We start from the raw sequence: 17,314 nt of genomic DNA on the forward strand, positions 1-17,314 counted from the left end.
CGACGCACATTTTGTAGCGTTCCTGAATTTAGGTTCATCTCTGACTGTCATTCACTCGATATTGAACCATGAAGATGGGTGGTGAATCGCTGCTATAATCACAGGGCTTCCTTTTCTCAGCCATCTTCTTTTTGCCCTCCCCGACAGTTCGTCCAGGTCGCAAGCACGGGGATTCGATCTATGTTTTGTTATGCTGTTACCAAATCTCGTCTATGGTTCGAAATTCTGCTAGATCATCAGATATCTGACGTTTTTCAGCTGGTTTTTAGCGTAGGGATTCAACTTTAGTCCAGGTATCACAATGGGGTAAAATTTCCTATATTCAATAGGTAATGGTGTTTAAGGCATGAAACAAGGATCTTGTCGCTCATATTTTCATTTTTTTCTACAAATTTTGAATTTTTAGGAATCTTTTTTATTCTGCCTCTTGATAGACTTTTGGTTTCGTTATTTACTTCAGAATTTGTTTAAAATTTTGATGTCAAAAAAAATATAATTTAAAATTGTTTTAAGTTTTAATAGTTGTTATAAGTTAAAATAGATAGAAGTCTAAATTATCTGTTTTGTACATATAGTTCTGCTAATGTCCATCTTGTCATAGTTATCCAAATTTGTTATTTTAACTTGTTTCTTTTTTGACATTTACCGATTTTAGATGAAAGCGGGACTTCGCTAGTAATGCTATGAAGCACAGAGATTTACCAGGCTAGCTATGCGTAGTCTTTTTATGACGACTTATTCAAGAATCGAAGAAAAGTTAATCAGAAAGTTTGGGACTAACTTTGCAAATCATCAATGAAAGTAACGATTAAACTTTGAGGCTAGACAGTACCTGCCCTCTTTTTTTTCCAAATTGTTGCGTTTATTCATTCGTTTCAGTCTAAAACTAATTTATTAAAATGAGCAACCTCCATGCATACAAAAACCAACTTTTACTAAACTGATACGCGCTATGAAATAGCTTGAAATATTTCAAGGGTTCATTGATTGAACAGCTTGATAGGACTTTTTCGTCTTCTTGCGAAACGACATACTTCAAGAAACAGTATGAAATTTTCAAGCCATCATCATTCGAATGACTTCAATTTTAGAAATGCATTTTTTCGCCTTCAGATTTGCTTCATAAAATAATTTGATTTGTTACAAAATTTCATAACTAAAATAGTTTGCTCAAGAAAAACGTGAATTTTTCACGAAACGATTTGGTCCAGGAAACAACTTAAAGTAACAAAAAAATTCATCGCTTGATCCTTTCAATAGAAAAACTAAAATTTTTTGCTAACCAATTCGCTTCATGAAATTTCTTGAAATATTGAAGCTTAAATGCTTGAACAGCTTGCTGAGAAAAACTTCTTTTTTTTCGCAGTCCGATTCGCTTAACGAAATAAACTTGAAGGCCTTAAAGTTTCGTCACTTAATAGCTGGCTCAGAAAAACTCATTTTGTCTGAACTGATTTTTTCTATGACACGTAAAGTTTTCAAACCGATTTACGATCTCGCTCAGCGTCAGTTTCCGAAGTTTCATGGCTTGATCGGAAGGGCATTTTTTTCCGAGCTGATTGATTAATGGAGAAGGGCTTTTCCTTCAAAAATATTTAGGTCAATGAAGCCTATCTTTTTTTTTGCAATTTTGATGATATTTTTGATTAAGCTGGATTGTTTTTTTGTTCGTGTTTTTTTGAGGTCATCGAAACTTAATGCATTTTGTTCTAAACACGCTGCTATTGTACTGATTTAAAATAAATAATTCAAAAAAATTCATTAAATGCTCAAAATCGTTTTCTCAACTTCGGTTAATTTAACAAATTTTGACGATGACAAAGTTTGGAATTTTCATGGCATGATTACAGTGAATTTATTGTGCGAAGTTTCAAGTTTCAGTTACACCATCAAAACAATTCATATAATTCGGTTAAAACTAAGGAGAAACTACAATTCAGCCTGTTTCTTTTTCAATTTCTAGCTAAATTGTAGACCCGGGTGCAATTTTGGCTAAAAGTTTTGCAAGATAACTTGCTCCATATAAATGGTGGTAAAATTCCAGACAATTCTTTTCATGAGTTTTTGTAAAAATTAAACCGAACTTAAGGGGAAACGTGTTGAAACTTTTGTTTGAGCTCATTTTGCTCAGCTGTTTCAAATCAGTAGTATGGCAGTTTGTTCAGCACATAATGAGGTGACAACTTATCAAACCACGAAATATTGCGTGAACAAAAAAGCAAGGCTTTTATTGAAATCTGCAATAGTTTTTTCGTCTGCGAAAAGGATGGCTTCATAAAGTCAAATATCTGTGAAATAAGAAAGATTAATAAAAACTTGTTTTGAAAACAACCTGTAGTTTGTAATAATGTTAAATATATTCCTGATCATTTTCAACAAGGATTGGTTTCACAGGGGAAGTTTTTTTCCCAAGGAAAGTCTTGAAATTAGTTTGCGCTCAATGTTCCATTTTAGCGGTTTGGCTTCCGTTTTCCTTTTTTATCTCACTAAAAATAATTTTCTAAGTGGAAGGCTTTTTACGCTCCCTGGTATCTAAAAGTATCTGGTGCACAAATTTGAATGACCTGTATCTTTTTTTTTAAAATGACTGTACCATAGATTTTGCAGGAGTAAATAGTTTTTTTCATCCTGGTTTTTGTTGCTGGGTTATTTTTTAATCGAAAAAAGGTCAAAGATTTTAAATTTCAAGAAAAGTTGGCTTTTGTTTAATTTCATTTTCTTTATAAAATTCGCAGCTTTTGCGAAGCTCCTTTATTTCGTTCTCTAATGGTTTATTGTTTGACTCCAAGATTTAAAATGTTCCTACGCACAAAATACGCTTAATTTACAAAACTTCAAAGCACTTTAAAAACTAGATAAATAATCTCTGTTGATTAATGTTTTTTCTCATAAACAATTGGTAACTGGACTGTTTTCCACATTAACATTTTTCCTGCAAATCTAGCCCGCCATGAGATACTTGGGTCAGTGTTTCGAATCCCGGCCAAAGCCTACTTTTTCGATAAGCATTTGTTGATAAGCTTGCTAATAATAAATTAGCATTAAGTGAATCAAAACTGTTGGAAGAATTTTCTGGCGAGTTTTTGCTTCTAAACTTGAGTGATTATCTGTTAGTTTTTTTAAGTGTCAAGAAAGAATTGTAGACATTTGTTAAAGTCTGGTATTTTTCTTGAGTTGTTTTCCCAGGGGAAGTCTTGAATTTAGTTTGCGCTCAATGTTCCATTTTAGCGGTTTGGCTTTTGTTTTCCTTTTTTATTTCACTAAAAATAATTTGCTAAGTGAAAGTTTTTTATGCTCCCTGGTATCTAAAAGTATCTGGTGCACACATTTGAATGACCGGTATCTTTTTTTTTAAATGACTTTACCACAGATTTTGTAGGAGAAAAATAGTTTTTTTTTCATCCTGATTTTTGTTGCTGGGTTATTTTTTAATCGAAAAAAGGTCAAAGATTTTAAAATTCAAGAAAAGTTGGCTATTGACTATTTTCATTTTCTTTATAAAATTCGCAGCTTTTGCGAAGCTCCTTTTTGTCTTTCTCTAATGGTTTTTTGTTTGACTTCAAGATTTGAATTGTTCTTACGCACAAAATACGCTTAATTTACAAAACATCAAAGCAGTTTAAAAACTAGATAAATAATCTCTGTTGATTATTGTTTTCTCATATACAATTGGTAACTGGACTGTTTTCCCCATTAACATTTTTTCCTGCAAATCTAGCCCGCCTTGAGATACTTGGGTCAGGGTTTCGAATCCCGGCCGAAGCATACTTTTTCGATACGCATTTAATTGAAATTTTATTGGCATTCTTAAATGATCGGAGTTTCGTTTGTTGACTGAATTTAAATGGAGAATATTTGAAAGTCACTCTTAAACCAGTCTTTAAGTTTACGAAATAGGACTATCTTACGTTCCTTCTCGTTTTTTTTGCCTAAATGCTTTCGGTCAGTTTCGGGATCAAAACAGTCCTAAAACACAATCGCCTGCAAATCTGTAAATCTGCAAAAGGTAAATCAGCATTTAGTTCCGCTCATCAACGTACAATTAGGACGACAATAAGCACGTAGACGACCACTCAAACGAAAACAAAAAAACGCTATTAAGTTTTTTTGAGCTATCAAGTTTGAGTTTTCTACACTATACGCCTCTTGAGACATTCAAAAACAGAAAATTTCACTTTGCTATAAAATTACGCCATGTCAGCTGATATAATGTATATATTTTTTGACCTTTTGACTTGGTTTTTTCTCTCTCAATTTCTATTTGCTAACTTGCAATCCCATGCTTTCTCTGTATCACAAATATTGCAGAGCGTCGCTTCACCTCTGTTGAATTTTTTTATACGAATTGCCAGTGATGTCTCTGTGGGGAAGCTCAGCCTGGTCTCTGTGTTACATATGCGATCAGTGAGTTTGATCAAGCCGGCTACTGGAACCAACTATGCCGTGATATCCACCCATGCTGGAGAACATGATTTTTTTCTGAAATAGCCTGGCAATTTGCTTTCACTTGAAAGTTTCTAGAAAAGTTTAGAATCGATGTCTGCGAAGTCGGGCTAAGGAGCCTTCGATTTAGTTGCCGCGTGTTTTTTATATTTTGGACATTGTTTTTGTAAAACTTCAAAGCACTTTAAAAACTAGATAAATAACCTCTGCTGATTAATGTTTTTTTTCTCATAAACAATTGGTAACTGGACTGTTTTCCACATTAACATTTTTCCTGCAAATCTAGCCCGCCTTGAGATACTTGGGTCAGTGTTTCGAATTCCGGCCAAAGCCTACTTTTTCGATAAGCATTTGTTGATAAGCTTGCTAATAATAAATTAGCATTAAGTGAATCAAAACTGTTGGAAGAATTTTCTGGCGAGTTTTTGCTTCTAAACTTGAGTGATTATCTGTTAGTTTTTTTAAGTGTCAAGAAAGAATTGTAGACATTTGTTAAAGTCTGGTATTTTTCTTGAGTTGTTTTCCCAGGGGAAGTCTTGAATTTAGTTTGCGCTCAATGTTCCATTTTAGCGGTTTGGCTTTTGTTTTCCTTTTTTATTTCACTAAAAATAATTTGCTAAGTGAAAGTTTTTTTATGCTCCCTGGTATCTAAAGGTATCTGGTGCACACATTTGAATGACCGGTATCTTTTTTTTAAATGACTTTACCACAGATTTTGTAGGAGAAAAATAGTTTTTTTTTTCATCCTGATTTTTGTTGCTGGGTTATTTTTTAATCGAAAAAAGGTCAAAGATTTTAAAATTCAAGAAAAGTTGGCTATTGACTATTTTCATTTTCTTTATAAAATTCGCAGCTTTTGCGAAGCTCCTTTTTGTCTTTCTCTAATGGTTTTTTGTTTGACTTCAAGATTTGAATTGTTCTTACGCACAAAATACGCTTAATTTACAAAACTTCAAAGCAGTTTAAAAACTAGATAAATAATCTCTGTTGATTATTGTTTTCTCATATACAATTGGTTACTGGACTGTTTTCCCCATTAACATTTTTTCCTGCAAATCTAGCCCGCCTTGTGATACTTGGGTCAGGGTTTCGAATCCCGGCCGATGCATACTTTTTCGATACGCATTTAATTGAAATTTTATGGGCATTCTTAAATGGTCGGAGTTTCGTTTGTTGACTGAATTTAAATGGAGAATATTTGAAAGTCACTCTTAAACCAGTCTTTAAGTTTACGAAATAGGAATATCTTACGTTCCTTCTCGTTTTTTTTGCCTAAATGCTTTCGGTCAGTTTCGGGATCAAAACAGTCCTAAAACACAATCGCCTGCAAATGTGTAAATCTGCAAAAGGTAAATCAGCATTTAGTTCCGCTCATCAACGTACAATTAGGACGACAATAAGCACGTAGACGACCACTCAAACGAAAACAAAAAACGCTATTAAGTTTTTTTGAGCTATCAAGTTTGAGTTTTCTACACTATACGCCTCTTGAGACATTCAAAAACAGAAAATTTCACTTTGCTATAAAATTACGCCATGTCAGCTGATATAATGTATATATTTTTTGACCTTTTGACTTGGTTTTTTCTCTCTCAATTTCTATTTGCTAACTTGCAATCCCATGCTTTCTCTGTATCACAAATATTGCAGAGCGTCGCTTCACCTCTTGAATTTTTTTATACGAATTGCCAGTGATGTCTCTGTGGGGAAGCTCAGCCTGGTCTCTGTGTTACATATGCGATCAGTGAGTTTGATCAAGCCGGCTACTGGAACCAACTATGCCGTGATATCCACCCATGCTGGAGAACATGATTTTTTTCTGAAATAGCCGGGCAATTGCTTTCACTTGAAAGTTTCTAGAAAAGTTTAGATACGATGTCTGCGAAGTCGGGCTAAGGAGCCTTCGATTTAGTTGCCGCGTTTTTTTATATTTTGGACATTGTTTTTGTAATCAAAATTCGTTGCCAGAAAGCTTGCTAATATTAAATTAGCATTAAGTGCATCAAAACTTTTGGAAGAATTTTTTGGTGAGTTTTTACTTCTAAAATTGAGCGGTTATCTGTCAGTTTATTTAAGTGTCAATGAAAGAATTGAAGACATATGTTCAAGTCAGGTATTTTTCCTTAGTTATTTTCCCAGGTAAAGTCTTGAATTTAGTTTGCGCTCAATGTTCCATTTTAGCGGTTTGGCTTTTGCTTTCCTTTTTTATTTCACTAAAAATAATTTGCTAAGTGGATGGCTTTTTAGGCTCCCTGGTATCTTAAAGTATCTGGTGCACAAATGTGAATGACCTGTATCATTTTTTCAAATTGACTTTTTTTCTGATTTCGCAGGAGAAAAAATTTTTTTTCATCCTGGTTTTTGTTACTGGGTTATTTTTTAATCGAAAAAAGGTCAAAGATTTTAAACTTCAAGAAAAGTTGGCTTCGGACTATTTTCGTTTTCTTTACAAGAGTGGCAGCTTTTGCGAAGCTCCTTTTTGTCTTTCTCTATTGGTTTAGTGTTTGACTTCAAGATTTGAATTGTTCCTACGCACAAAATACGCTTAATTTACAAAACTTCAAAGCACTTTAAAAACTAGATAAATAACCTCTGCTGATTAATGTTTTTTTCTCATATACATTTGGTAACTGGACTGTTTTCCTCATTAACATTTTTTCCTGCAAATCTAGCCCGCCTTGAGATACTTGGGTCAGGGTTTCGAATCCCGGCCGAAGCATACTTTTTCGATACGCATTTAATTGAAATTTCATGGGAAGTCTAAATGGTCGGAGTTTCGTTTGTTGACTGAATTTAAATGGAGAATATTTGAAAGTCACTCTTAAACCAGTCTTTAAGTTTACGAAATAGGACTATCTCACATTCCTTCTCGTTTTTTTTGCCTAAATGCTTTCGGTCAGTTTCGGGATCAAAACAGTCCTAAAACACAATCGCCTGCAAATCTGCAAAAGGTAAATCAGCATTTAGTTCCGCTGATCAACGTACAATTAGGACGACAATAAGCACGTAGACGACCACTCAAACGAAAACAAAAAAAACGCTATTAAGTTTTTTTGAGCTATCAAGTTTGAGTTTTCTACACTATACGCCTCTTGAGACATTCAAAAACAGAAAATTTCACTTTGCTATAAAATTACGCCATGTCAGCTGATATAATGTATATATTTTTTGACCTTTTGACTTGGTTTTTTCTCTCTCAATTTCTATTTGCTAACTTGCAATCCCATGCTTTCTCTGTATCACAAATATTGCAGACCGTCGCTTCACCTCTGTTGAATTTTTTTATACGAATTGCCAGTGATGTCTCTGTGGGGAAGCTCAGCCTGGTCTCTGTGTTACATATGCGATCAGTGAGTTTGATCAAGCCGGCTACTGGAACCAACTATGCCGTGATATCCACCCATGCTGGAGAACATGATTTTTTTCTGAAATAGCCTGGCAATTTGCTTTCACTTGAAAGTTTCTAGAAAAGTTTAGAAGCGATGTCTGCGAAGTCGGGCTAAGGAGCCTTCGATTTAATTGCCGCGTGTTTTTTATATTTTGGACATTGTTTTTGTAATAAAAATTCGTTGCCAGAAAGCTTGCTAATATTAAATTAGCATTAAGTGCATCAAAACTTTTGGAAGAATTTTTTGGTGAGTTTTTACTTCTAAAATTGAACGGTTATCTGTCAGTTTATTTAAGTGTCAATGAAAGAATTGAAGACATTTGTTCAAGTCAGGTATTTTTCCTTAGTTATTTTCCCAGGTAAAGTCTTGAATTTAGTTTGCGCTCAATGTTCCATTTTAGCGGTTTGGATTTTGCTTTCCTTTTTTATTTCACTAAAAATAATTTGCTAAGTGGATGGCTTTTTAGGCTCCCTGGTATCTTAAAGTATCTGGTGCACAAATGTGAATGACCTGTATCATTTTTTCAAATTAACTTTTTTTCTGATTTCGCAGGAGAATAAGTTTTTTTTCATCCTGGTTTTTGTTACTGGGTTATTTTTTAATCGAAAAAAGGTCAAAGATTTTAAACTTCAAGAAAAGTTGGCTTCGGACTGTTTTCGTTTTCTTTACAAGAGTGGCAGCTTTTGCGAAGCTCCTTTTTGTCCTTCTCTATTGGTTTAGTGTTTGACTTCAAGATTTGAATTGTTCCTACGCACAAAATACGCTTAATTTACAAAACTTCAAAGCACTTTAAAAACTAGATAAATAACCTCTGCTGATTAATGTTTTTTTCTCATATACAATTGGTAACAGGACTGTTTTCCACATTAACATTTTTTCCTGCAAATCTAGCCCGCCTTGAGACACTTGGGTCAGGGTTTCGAATCCCGGCCAAAGCCTACTTTTTCGATACGCATTTATTTATAAGCTTGCTAATATTAAATTAGCATTAAGTGAATCAAAACTTCAGGTTTAAAGACCCCTACACTAAATTTCTTAGTGATGTTTTAGTTGTATCATCGCACGATGTACAAAACAAAAAACGACACGATTTTGAAGAACTTATTCATTTGAAGAACTTTAATTGTAATTTTTATTTGAAAGCTTCGGAACATCCTGTGCTCCTTTCACATGACTATCTTTGTTACGCTGCGATTAGGAAGCGTTAACAGAAAAAATGCTTGATGTTTTCAAAACTGTGCTTTTGTTTATCTCTTTTTTGCTTGAAAATAAAGAATTTTCAATTTGCTCTTAGATGTTGAGTCTCGCATGTTTTTCATCCCGAAATTGATATTATCCGAGACAAATGTATTAATTTTTTGTAGATTTAGTTTTATGTATATTTTTGACTTAGTAAGTTCCTCTCATTTTCTGTTCGCTCGTTTGCAATCCCATTTTTTCTTTGTATCGCAAATATTGCAAAGCGTCGCTTCACCTCTGTGTAAATTTTTTATCCGATTTGCCAATGATGCTTCGTTTTTTTTCTTCAAATTTGTTATTTTTTGTTTTCCGCACGAAGTCAGGAACCAGAATTAACCATTAGACCAGTTCGGGTAATATATCTTTGGATATATTATTTGGAAATAGTTTTTACATGTGGAAATCAGCGAGAAGCTAAAATCCGACGTCGAAATGAGCTGTTTTAGGTTAACTAACTTCGTTCAGATTCGTTGACCGAAAAGAATATTGCCAAGAATTTGGTATTACATATTTTTTTGTTCAGAAATATCTGTTATAACACATCAGTGTAAGGTCTGTTTTAATATCAATTGGTTTGGTTAGTTGGTTATATATTCGATCAGTTCAACAAAACAATTTTTAAACCAATCAGATAAACCAGTTGTCTAGTCCTGGTAAACCGACGCGGTGAAGTGTTTGAAAACGTTATGCGTTATTTTAACTGCAACAATCCGGATATTCCGTCTTGGTTAAAGCTTATGTTTGCAGCCTGTTATCACAGAATGAAGTATGCGTGAAATGGATTACCCCAACACGCCCTGCCTGCGGGGTTAAGTCTAGTCACTCTTGCTGGGAGCTCCGAGTCCATACCCGTAGTATGAGCTTGAGCTGGCTTTGACTTTTGAAGTTGATTGCCTTCCGAGGCATGTTTTTGTTTAATATCTTTTTTTACTTTTATGGATTTCCTATTTTCTCTTTCTAATGCTTGTTTCTTTAGGCGCAAAATGTTGCTAACGCATTAATAACCGCAAAAATTTTGCTCTGAGGTTTCGAAGTTGTTGTTGAAGTTTTTCTAGTTGATCGTATTTGTAAATATTTTCCTAGGGCGCTTATTATTACTGGTTATCGCTCCCCTTTTTCTTATTTTGTTTGCGCCAGAGTTTTTTCATACTTAGAGTTTATTTTTTAGCTAGTTTTTTCTAAATGAGTTTTTTATGTGAAGAAAAACGCCGTGCTGCTTTCATATAGTTGCTGGGATGTTTTTTATCTTGTTGAATATTAACTTTTATGCTTTAAGTGTTGTCATTCGTCTTCACATGGGTATCGCTATTCTCAATTTTTTTTTCGACTGTGTATACGCGGCTGAGTATTGACCGGCTGTAAGTGAAACTGGCCGGTGTGTTTGGGATCCCTCTTGGTACTCAGGTGACTTATATCCATTGTAGGTTGCGAAAGTGGTTTATTTTGTTCGGAATCTGTATTCGCGGAAAAGCGATATCAAAATTTAGTGAAAAGCGAACATCAAAACTTGTTGCTCAGCGATATCAAAATTTAGTGAAAAACTTGTTTTGCTCAATTTGACGTTATTGTCAGACTTTCGCGGTGAAAAAAAGACAATACTCCTCTGAAAACTTTTCCAGCCTGGTTAGAATTAGTTAAGTTTCAAATGATCTTCTGGATTTACATGACTTTGTTTGTCAAAATAATTTGATTTTAAAGGTCAGTATGAACGAAGGTTTCGGATCTCTCGCGTTTGATGAGTATGGACGTCCGTTCATCATCATCAAAGACCAAGAGAAGCAGGCTAGATTAACCGGAGTCGATGCTATCAAGTCACACATTCTGGCCGCTAAGAGCGTAGCGGGAACCCTGCGGACGTCTCTCGGACCCAGAGGACTGGACAAACTCATGGTCAGCCCTGATGGCGATGTGACAATCACAAATGATGGAGCAACAATTTTGGACAAGATGGACGTCAACCACCACGTTGCCAGACTCCTAGTTGAACTTTCAAAATCTCAAGACGACGAAATTGGCGATGGAACTACCGGAGTTGTGGTCCTGGCCGGGGCTTTACTCGAGCAAGCCGAACATCTCATTGACCGCGGAATCCATCCAATCCGTATTGCCGATGGATACGAAACTGCGGCTAAGATAGCTTGCGATGAGTTGGATCGAATTGCCGATGAGTTTCCAGTGAGTGTCGACAACACTGAGATTCTGGTAAAAACTGCAATGACAACCCTGGGATCCAAAATTATCAACCGCTGTCATAAGCAAATGGCCAGCATTGCCGTAGATGCAGTTATGAGTGTCGCCGACTTTGAGCGTAAAGATGTTGATTTCGAACTAATCAAAGTAGAAAGCAAAGTGGGAGGAAAGCTGGAAGATAGCATGCTAGTTAAAGGCGTCCTTGTTGACAAAGACTTCTCACACCCCCAGATGCCAAAAGAGTTGAAAGATGTCAAACTAGCCATTTTGACGTGTCCATTTGAACCTCCGAAACCAAAAACTACTCACAAGCTAGATGTGAAAACTGTCGAAGACTACAAGAAACTTCAGGATTACGAGAAGGAGACGTTTGAGACTATGATCAAACAAGTCAAGGACACCGGAGCGACCCTTGCACTTTGTCAATGGGGTTTCGACGACGAAGCGAATCACTTATTGCTTGCTAACCAGCTTCCAGCAGTTCGCTGGGTAGGAGGACCAGAGATCGAGTTAATTGCCATTGCAACGGGAGGTCGGATTGTGCCTCGATTCTCAGAGCTGACACCGGAAAAACTGGGATCAGCTGGTGTAGTAAGAGAACTGTCGTTCGGAACTACCAAAGAAAAGATGTTGGTCATTGAAAAGTGCGCCAATTCGCGTGCCGTAACGATCTTCCTGCGAGGCGGAAACAAGATGATAATCGAAGAAGCTAAACGAAGCATGCATGATGCTCTGTGTGTTGTAAGAAACCTTGTAAAAGACAACCGAATTGTCTATGGCGGAGGAGCAGCTGAAATTGCTTGTTCGATTGCAGTAGCAAACAGAGCGCAATCTGTTGCTTCGATTGAACAGTACGCTCTTAGGTCTTTCAGTGACGCCCTTGAAACTGTTCCGATGGCCCTGGCAGAGAACAGCGGGTTCCACCCGATCAAAACGGTGGCCGATATAAAATCTCGACATGTTCTGGAGAAGAATTCCAACCTGGGAATCGACTGCATGAACAAAGGGACAAACGATATGAAGGCGCAATACGTGATTGAGACTCTGATCGCGAAGAAACAGCAGATCACTCTGGCCGCCCAGGTAGTCAGACTGATTCTGAAGATTGATGACGTCAGAACTGTTGGCGAACACGGAGACTAATTTGTGTCGCCGACCTCACCATCCTGTTTTGTGCATCACGTTAAGGTGTCTCGGATTCATTGCTGCTGTTGATCATGAGCTTGAAGTGTTAATAAATGATGTAAATTTGCAAAGTGGAGATTGTTATATTGCTCTCGTACTTAAATTGTGTCATAAAACCATATGAAATTGAAAGCCTTGAATTAGCCTTTAATCAGTTCAGAGTAGGTTAGCGTAGTAGTACAGAAGTATTGCGGAAACGTTTTCTCATGAATATCTTGGAAAATATAAAATAATATTTGGATGTTTTTGATACGATTTTTTTTTAAAACTGTACGAAAGTGCGACAGTCATATCATTTAGCTTTGAAATATTACAATATATACAGCCATTCAACTTGTGCTAACGAATCCGATAACAAGTTGTCTTGTCAGTGGGAATTAGACTTTTCACGCACATTTTTTATCAATCTGTAAGAAATTGATCTTGTTTCATTATGAAACGCCAATTGATTTCGGAGCTGGATTTTTAGTGTCGAGGTTAAGCTTCTGCTTGATAGTCCAAAGCTCTCGAATTTGATTCCTGGTAGGTTCTTGTGTTTTTCGTTCTTTTTTTCGTTGTCTTGATTTTTGGCGGAATCTCTGTCGGTATGATTTCCGAATAAGAAATTGATAACTATTTACTCTAGTGTGTGTGTCTAGGTGCTTTGCAAGTTGAAAATTGTACGGTTTCTGAGACGGTAGATGTTTTATTGCCGAAAATTTTTTGGTGTCTTTTCGGTCGGCTAACATGGTGTCGGCTTCACTTCTGTCCGCTCAATTATCTATCGTTTTAAATTTTTTTTCCAGTCCTTCATTTTATATTGTTTGCAGTTTTATTCAAAAGCCGATAACTGTTCGCAATAATAGGTTGGGGTTTAGCAATCCTGAAATTATTGTCATTCTTAAAATAATTTTCAATCCATACTTTCGAGAAAATATTTTAGTTTGAAATGCCATCTTTTGTTGTTTTGCGCTATTTTTCAATCTAGATTGATAGCATCATATCTGCTTTTTTCGATGCTTTAAAAATAGATATGTTATCTTCTGTGTTTTATACGAAAAAGTGCGTCGAAGTATTTTTGAGCCCAGCTAATATTCTTTTGTCTTCCGTGCTCATAGTTAATTGCTTACGGCATCCATATTTTTTCATTATAATGTTTTTTGTTTAGTGTTCATTTTATCTTTTTTCTTTTTCCTGTAACATGAACTTCAAAATCAAGTTGGCGTGGTTTTTATATTTTTTCAAGCGACAAATGATTTGAAAAAAGTCGTGAAACAGAATTTGCCAATACTTTATCATTCCCTGCATTGTGCAAAGGTTTTTCCTCGTTTTTGATTTTTTTACTGTCTATTTTCTGCATCGCAAGTGGTGAGAAGCTCCACTTTGCTCTGTGTACATAATACATTATTGTTGCATATTCTTGTGATTGCTCATTTTTATTGTCGATGAGTTTAGTGAAGACAATTGTATAGGTCGAGTTTTTCGATTTTTTTCAGGAAAAGTTGTTGAAAATTTGTTCAGACCTAATTTGATCTTCTGCCGTTTGACTTTTGGTTTCTTTTTTAGTTCAATTCTAATTTGCACTCTTCATGTTAACAAAAGGAAATAACGCGAAAATAACTGATGCGCTTCTAGTTTGGAAAGTAGATTTTATCAGATTTCCCAGCGGAATAAAAAGTTCAACTATTAATCCAGTTTTCTCAATATTGGTCAATTAGATCAAAAAAAGTGTCAATCATAAATTAAATTTCTAGCTCTTAATGCCATCTATGATTTCTTTGGAATTCAAAATGTCGAGAAAAAACTCTTCATTTTTTTCGTTTTTTTTTGAATTTATTGACCTTTTTTCATTTGTCTATTGGCTATGTTTATTCTATTTCCGAAGGTATTCCATTTGGTTACAATTGATTGTTATCCTCTGTCATAATCAAGTTTTTTGTACTACAATTGTTAGCGAAGTCGGTTATGCACAGAAGACGGATGTACTGTGTTTTTGAATGCAAATTAACTGAACGACAAAACCTGATTTTTTTAAAATCCAGATATGCAATATGGCGAAATTGTTTTCCGGACCCTCGTCTTCATCATCATCATCTCAGTCTTATCCATCTCTAGTACGGTCCAACAGGAGACGTAAAAAGTTAGTTGGTCTATTCAACCCCTCTAACTACTGCTTCGCTAATGTCTGTGTGCAAGTGTGCTTCCATATCGAGCCTTTTAGAATCTACTTCTTGGCTAATATATTCAAACAACACATATCACCCAAAAGAGATCCAAATGTCTCCAGCGTTCTTGCTGAAATGTTTGCCAAACTAGCCGATGAACGAAACGAGTTAGTTAATTTGCAGAAAATGCTGAAAGTAATGGGCTCTGATTATTTCACTATCGGTTACATACACCACGACTCATTTGAGTTCCTCCTAAGCGTGCTGGATAAGTTAGACGAAGAGTTAAACTGTATGCCGAACCACCAGTTCATGTTTTACATACCGACTGTGAACCCACTAAGGTCGGTAGTAGAAAAAAACTGGAACGCCTTCAGTGAAAGCAAAGGATCGATTGTGAAGCAGTTATTCTATGGCACGGAGTGCTCAATTTTCACTTGTATTAAGTGCCAACATAACAGTTACTCCTCCGAACCGAGTATAATGTTTTCAGTCGCCTTACCGCAAAAAGTGGTCCAAGTTTACTTTTTCCGAAAGGAGCCATCTTCAACTATACAGTGTATTGAGGTTGCTTGTAAATGCGACGACGGTACTTACATAACAGTCGAAACTGTAATCTGCCAGCTCTCGCTGATGTTCAAAATACAAATCCACGACATAATGCTTTGCCATATTTCGAAAGATTTTGAGTCGTTGTATGAGCTAGATTGGACTGCCAAAATTGTTCCTCAATTAAAACTGGTCGCCTTTGAAACGCCGAGCATGGCCGACCATTTTTATGTTGATTTGAAAGTAGAAAGTAGTTTACTGGCACCGTTGGTATCAATTTGTGCGCATTGCTTTAATCAGTCAGATTCTCTGAAAAAGTGTTCCATTTGTAGAACAGTAGCGTACTGTAATTCTGCTTGTCAGAAAAACGACTGGCCTCTCCATAAGGGCAAATGTCAACACAAACAACAACAGTTAGAAACTGATTCGTCCAAGTTTACAGACATTGGGATTCAACTGGTTTTCCCACTGGATATAGAACTCGATGATTTGAACTGGGATTTTTTTGAGGAAAATTGCCTTAAAATGTCTCAGAGATTTCTGGAATTTACAGGGTCACAAGTATCGTTACACGAGTCAAACAACAATGACGTTCACTTGACAAACGGATTTGGGAATGAAACTTTGGAAACAGAATTGTTTGAAGACGTTCAATGCACAAGTGGTGATGCTTTGATTGAAGATTTAAATAGTGTAGAAGACATTTGGTTCTCAATCGAAGACTTCAACGAATCAGGTCAAGTTTTTAGTTGCAGAGAAACCAAATCTAATAAGTGTTCCGTTCATTCAAGTAAACGAAAACTGTTGAACGGGGATTTAAAAGTTGACATTATAGCTACTTTCGAGGAGAAACATTTCGATCAGGAAGATGTGAATCGGTTTCCGAACTTCTTCGACGGAAGATCCGAAGTTCGAGAAATCTCGTTACATGATTTAGACGAGACGGGTTGGACTGACTTTGTCGAAATGATGAAATGTTCAAGTGAAATACCTCTGCTGACATTATACATATGCAGCAATTCTACTACGCAACAGAAGAAGCCGCCTTCGAATCAGATTCAACTAGAGCACAATAGCCGTAATTGGGCCGTTGTCAAAGAGATGCTTCGTAATGCAGGATCAAATTCAGTCATTGATTGTCGAAGGGCGACTTTACAACAGTGTTTCAACTCACATTTTGCGCCGATTCGAGTCTCGGAAAGGAGCTGTGATAATTGTAAGGAAAAATGTGACTCAATCAAGTACTCGTACTGCTGGAATCTACCGAGTTATTTGTTCATACATTTCAAACGAGCGGCAGAATTCCAAAATCTGGCAAAGTTGTCGACTGCTGTTGAGTTTCCACTAGATGAGTTGGACTTGTCATCCTTCGCTGCTATTGGTCAGACTGACATCCAATCATATTCGTCGAAATATCGCTACAGATTGCACTCTTTGGTCCAGCATCATGGCAGGCTACAGGTCAAAGGTCACTACACGTGCTATGTCCGAGTTAGTTCGAACATTGACGATAACTCAAACGAAGAAACGGAGCATGGTGGAATTGAGGATAATTTGGCGGAAAAAAGAGAAGATGAGTGGTATCATTTTGACGACGATCATATTACACGAGCAAGTGAACAGTCAGTAGCAAAGGCCGAGCCTTACGTGCTGGTATACGAGAATATTTCTCATCACGCCAAGACTAATATTTCTCAAATTTTCAACAGCTTCTGTTGAGTCGTCTTGATTGATAGTTTATTTCTTACCGTCTGTTGTTACGGTTGTTATTGTTTATTTTGATAACTAAAGCTGCTAATAAAGCCTATTTCTCGCATTTGGTTTGATTAAGCTGAAGTTAAGAGTGTACACTAAGACGAATTTTAATTAATTCAATAGATCGTACATGTCGGCATTGGCATTGTAGCGCTCTGGTAATGATGGTGCCCAGCAATCATATGATTGCTGGTTCAAATCGCACTTGCGCTGCATTTTGCAAGGTGAGCTCTTGCAAGTAAGTCATAGTTTAAAGGGCGCTGAATATATGCGCTCATGTCAACCTAAATTTTTCACTTCTCGGTTCGGCCCTCGGGCTGGTTGGCTAAAAATTTCGAAGATTTGTAGATTCGGTGAATCAACAATTTTGTATCTGTTCAAGTTTGTGCTCACTTTTGTGTAATAAATAAGCCTCGAGGC

General features: G+C 36.2%; 3 protein-coding genes across 3 annotated transcripts in view; all 3 read left to right on the plus strand.

Annotated features, from left to right (window-relative positions):
• The window catches only part of LOC134840597 (hepatocyte growth factor-regulated tyrosine kinase substrate-like), a 73,442-nt gene that overhangs the window by 7,307 nt on the left and 48,821 nt on the right, over positions 1-17,314 (plus strand). The gene's annotated exons all lie outside the window — the stretch shown is intronic.
• LOC134840595 (T-complex protein 1 subunit epsilon-like) lies at positions 10,759-12,589 on the plus strand. Its single transcript, XM_063856512.1, has one exon. The coding sequence runs from the start codon at positions 10,776-10,778 to the stop codon at positions 12,402-12,404; it is 1,629 nt and encodes a 542-aa protein (XP_063712582.1). The 5' UTR covers positions 10,759-10,775; the 3' UTR covers positions 12,405-12,589.
• On the plus strand, positions 14,472-16,955 carry LOC134840596 (ubiquitin carboxyl-terminal hydrolase 19-like). Its single transcript, XM_063856513.1, has one exon. The coding sequence runs from the start codon at positions 14,477-14,479 to the stop codon at positions 16,856-16,858; it is 2,382 nt and encodes a 793-aa protein (XP_063712583.1). The 5' UTR covers positions 14,472-14,476; the 3' UTR covers positions 16,859-16,955.

This window comes from Symsagittifera roscoffensis, chromosome 2, assembly GCF_963678635.1.
Source record: "Symsagittifera roscoffensis chromosome 2, txSymRosc1.1, whole genome shotgun sequence".
Lineage (NCBI taxonomy): Eukaryota > Metazoa > Xenacoelomorpha > Acoela > Convolutidae > Symsagittifera > Symsagittifera roscoffensis.

Coding starts and splice junctions, on each gene's coding strand:
- LOC134840595 (XM_063856512.1), top strand. CDS start 10,776: ATGAACGAAGGTTTCGGATCTCTCGCGTTTGATGAGTATGGACGTCCG.
- LOC134840596 (XM_063856513.1), top strand. CDS start 14,477: ATGGCGAAATTGTTTTCCGGACCCTCGTCTTCATCATCATCATCTCAG.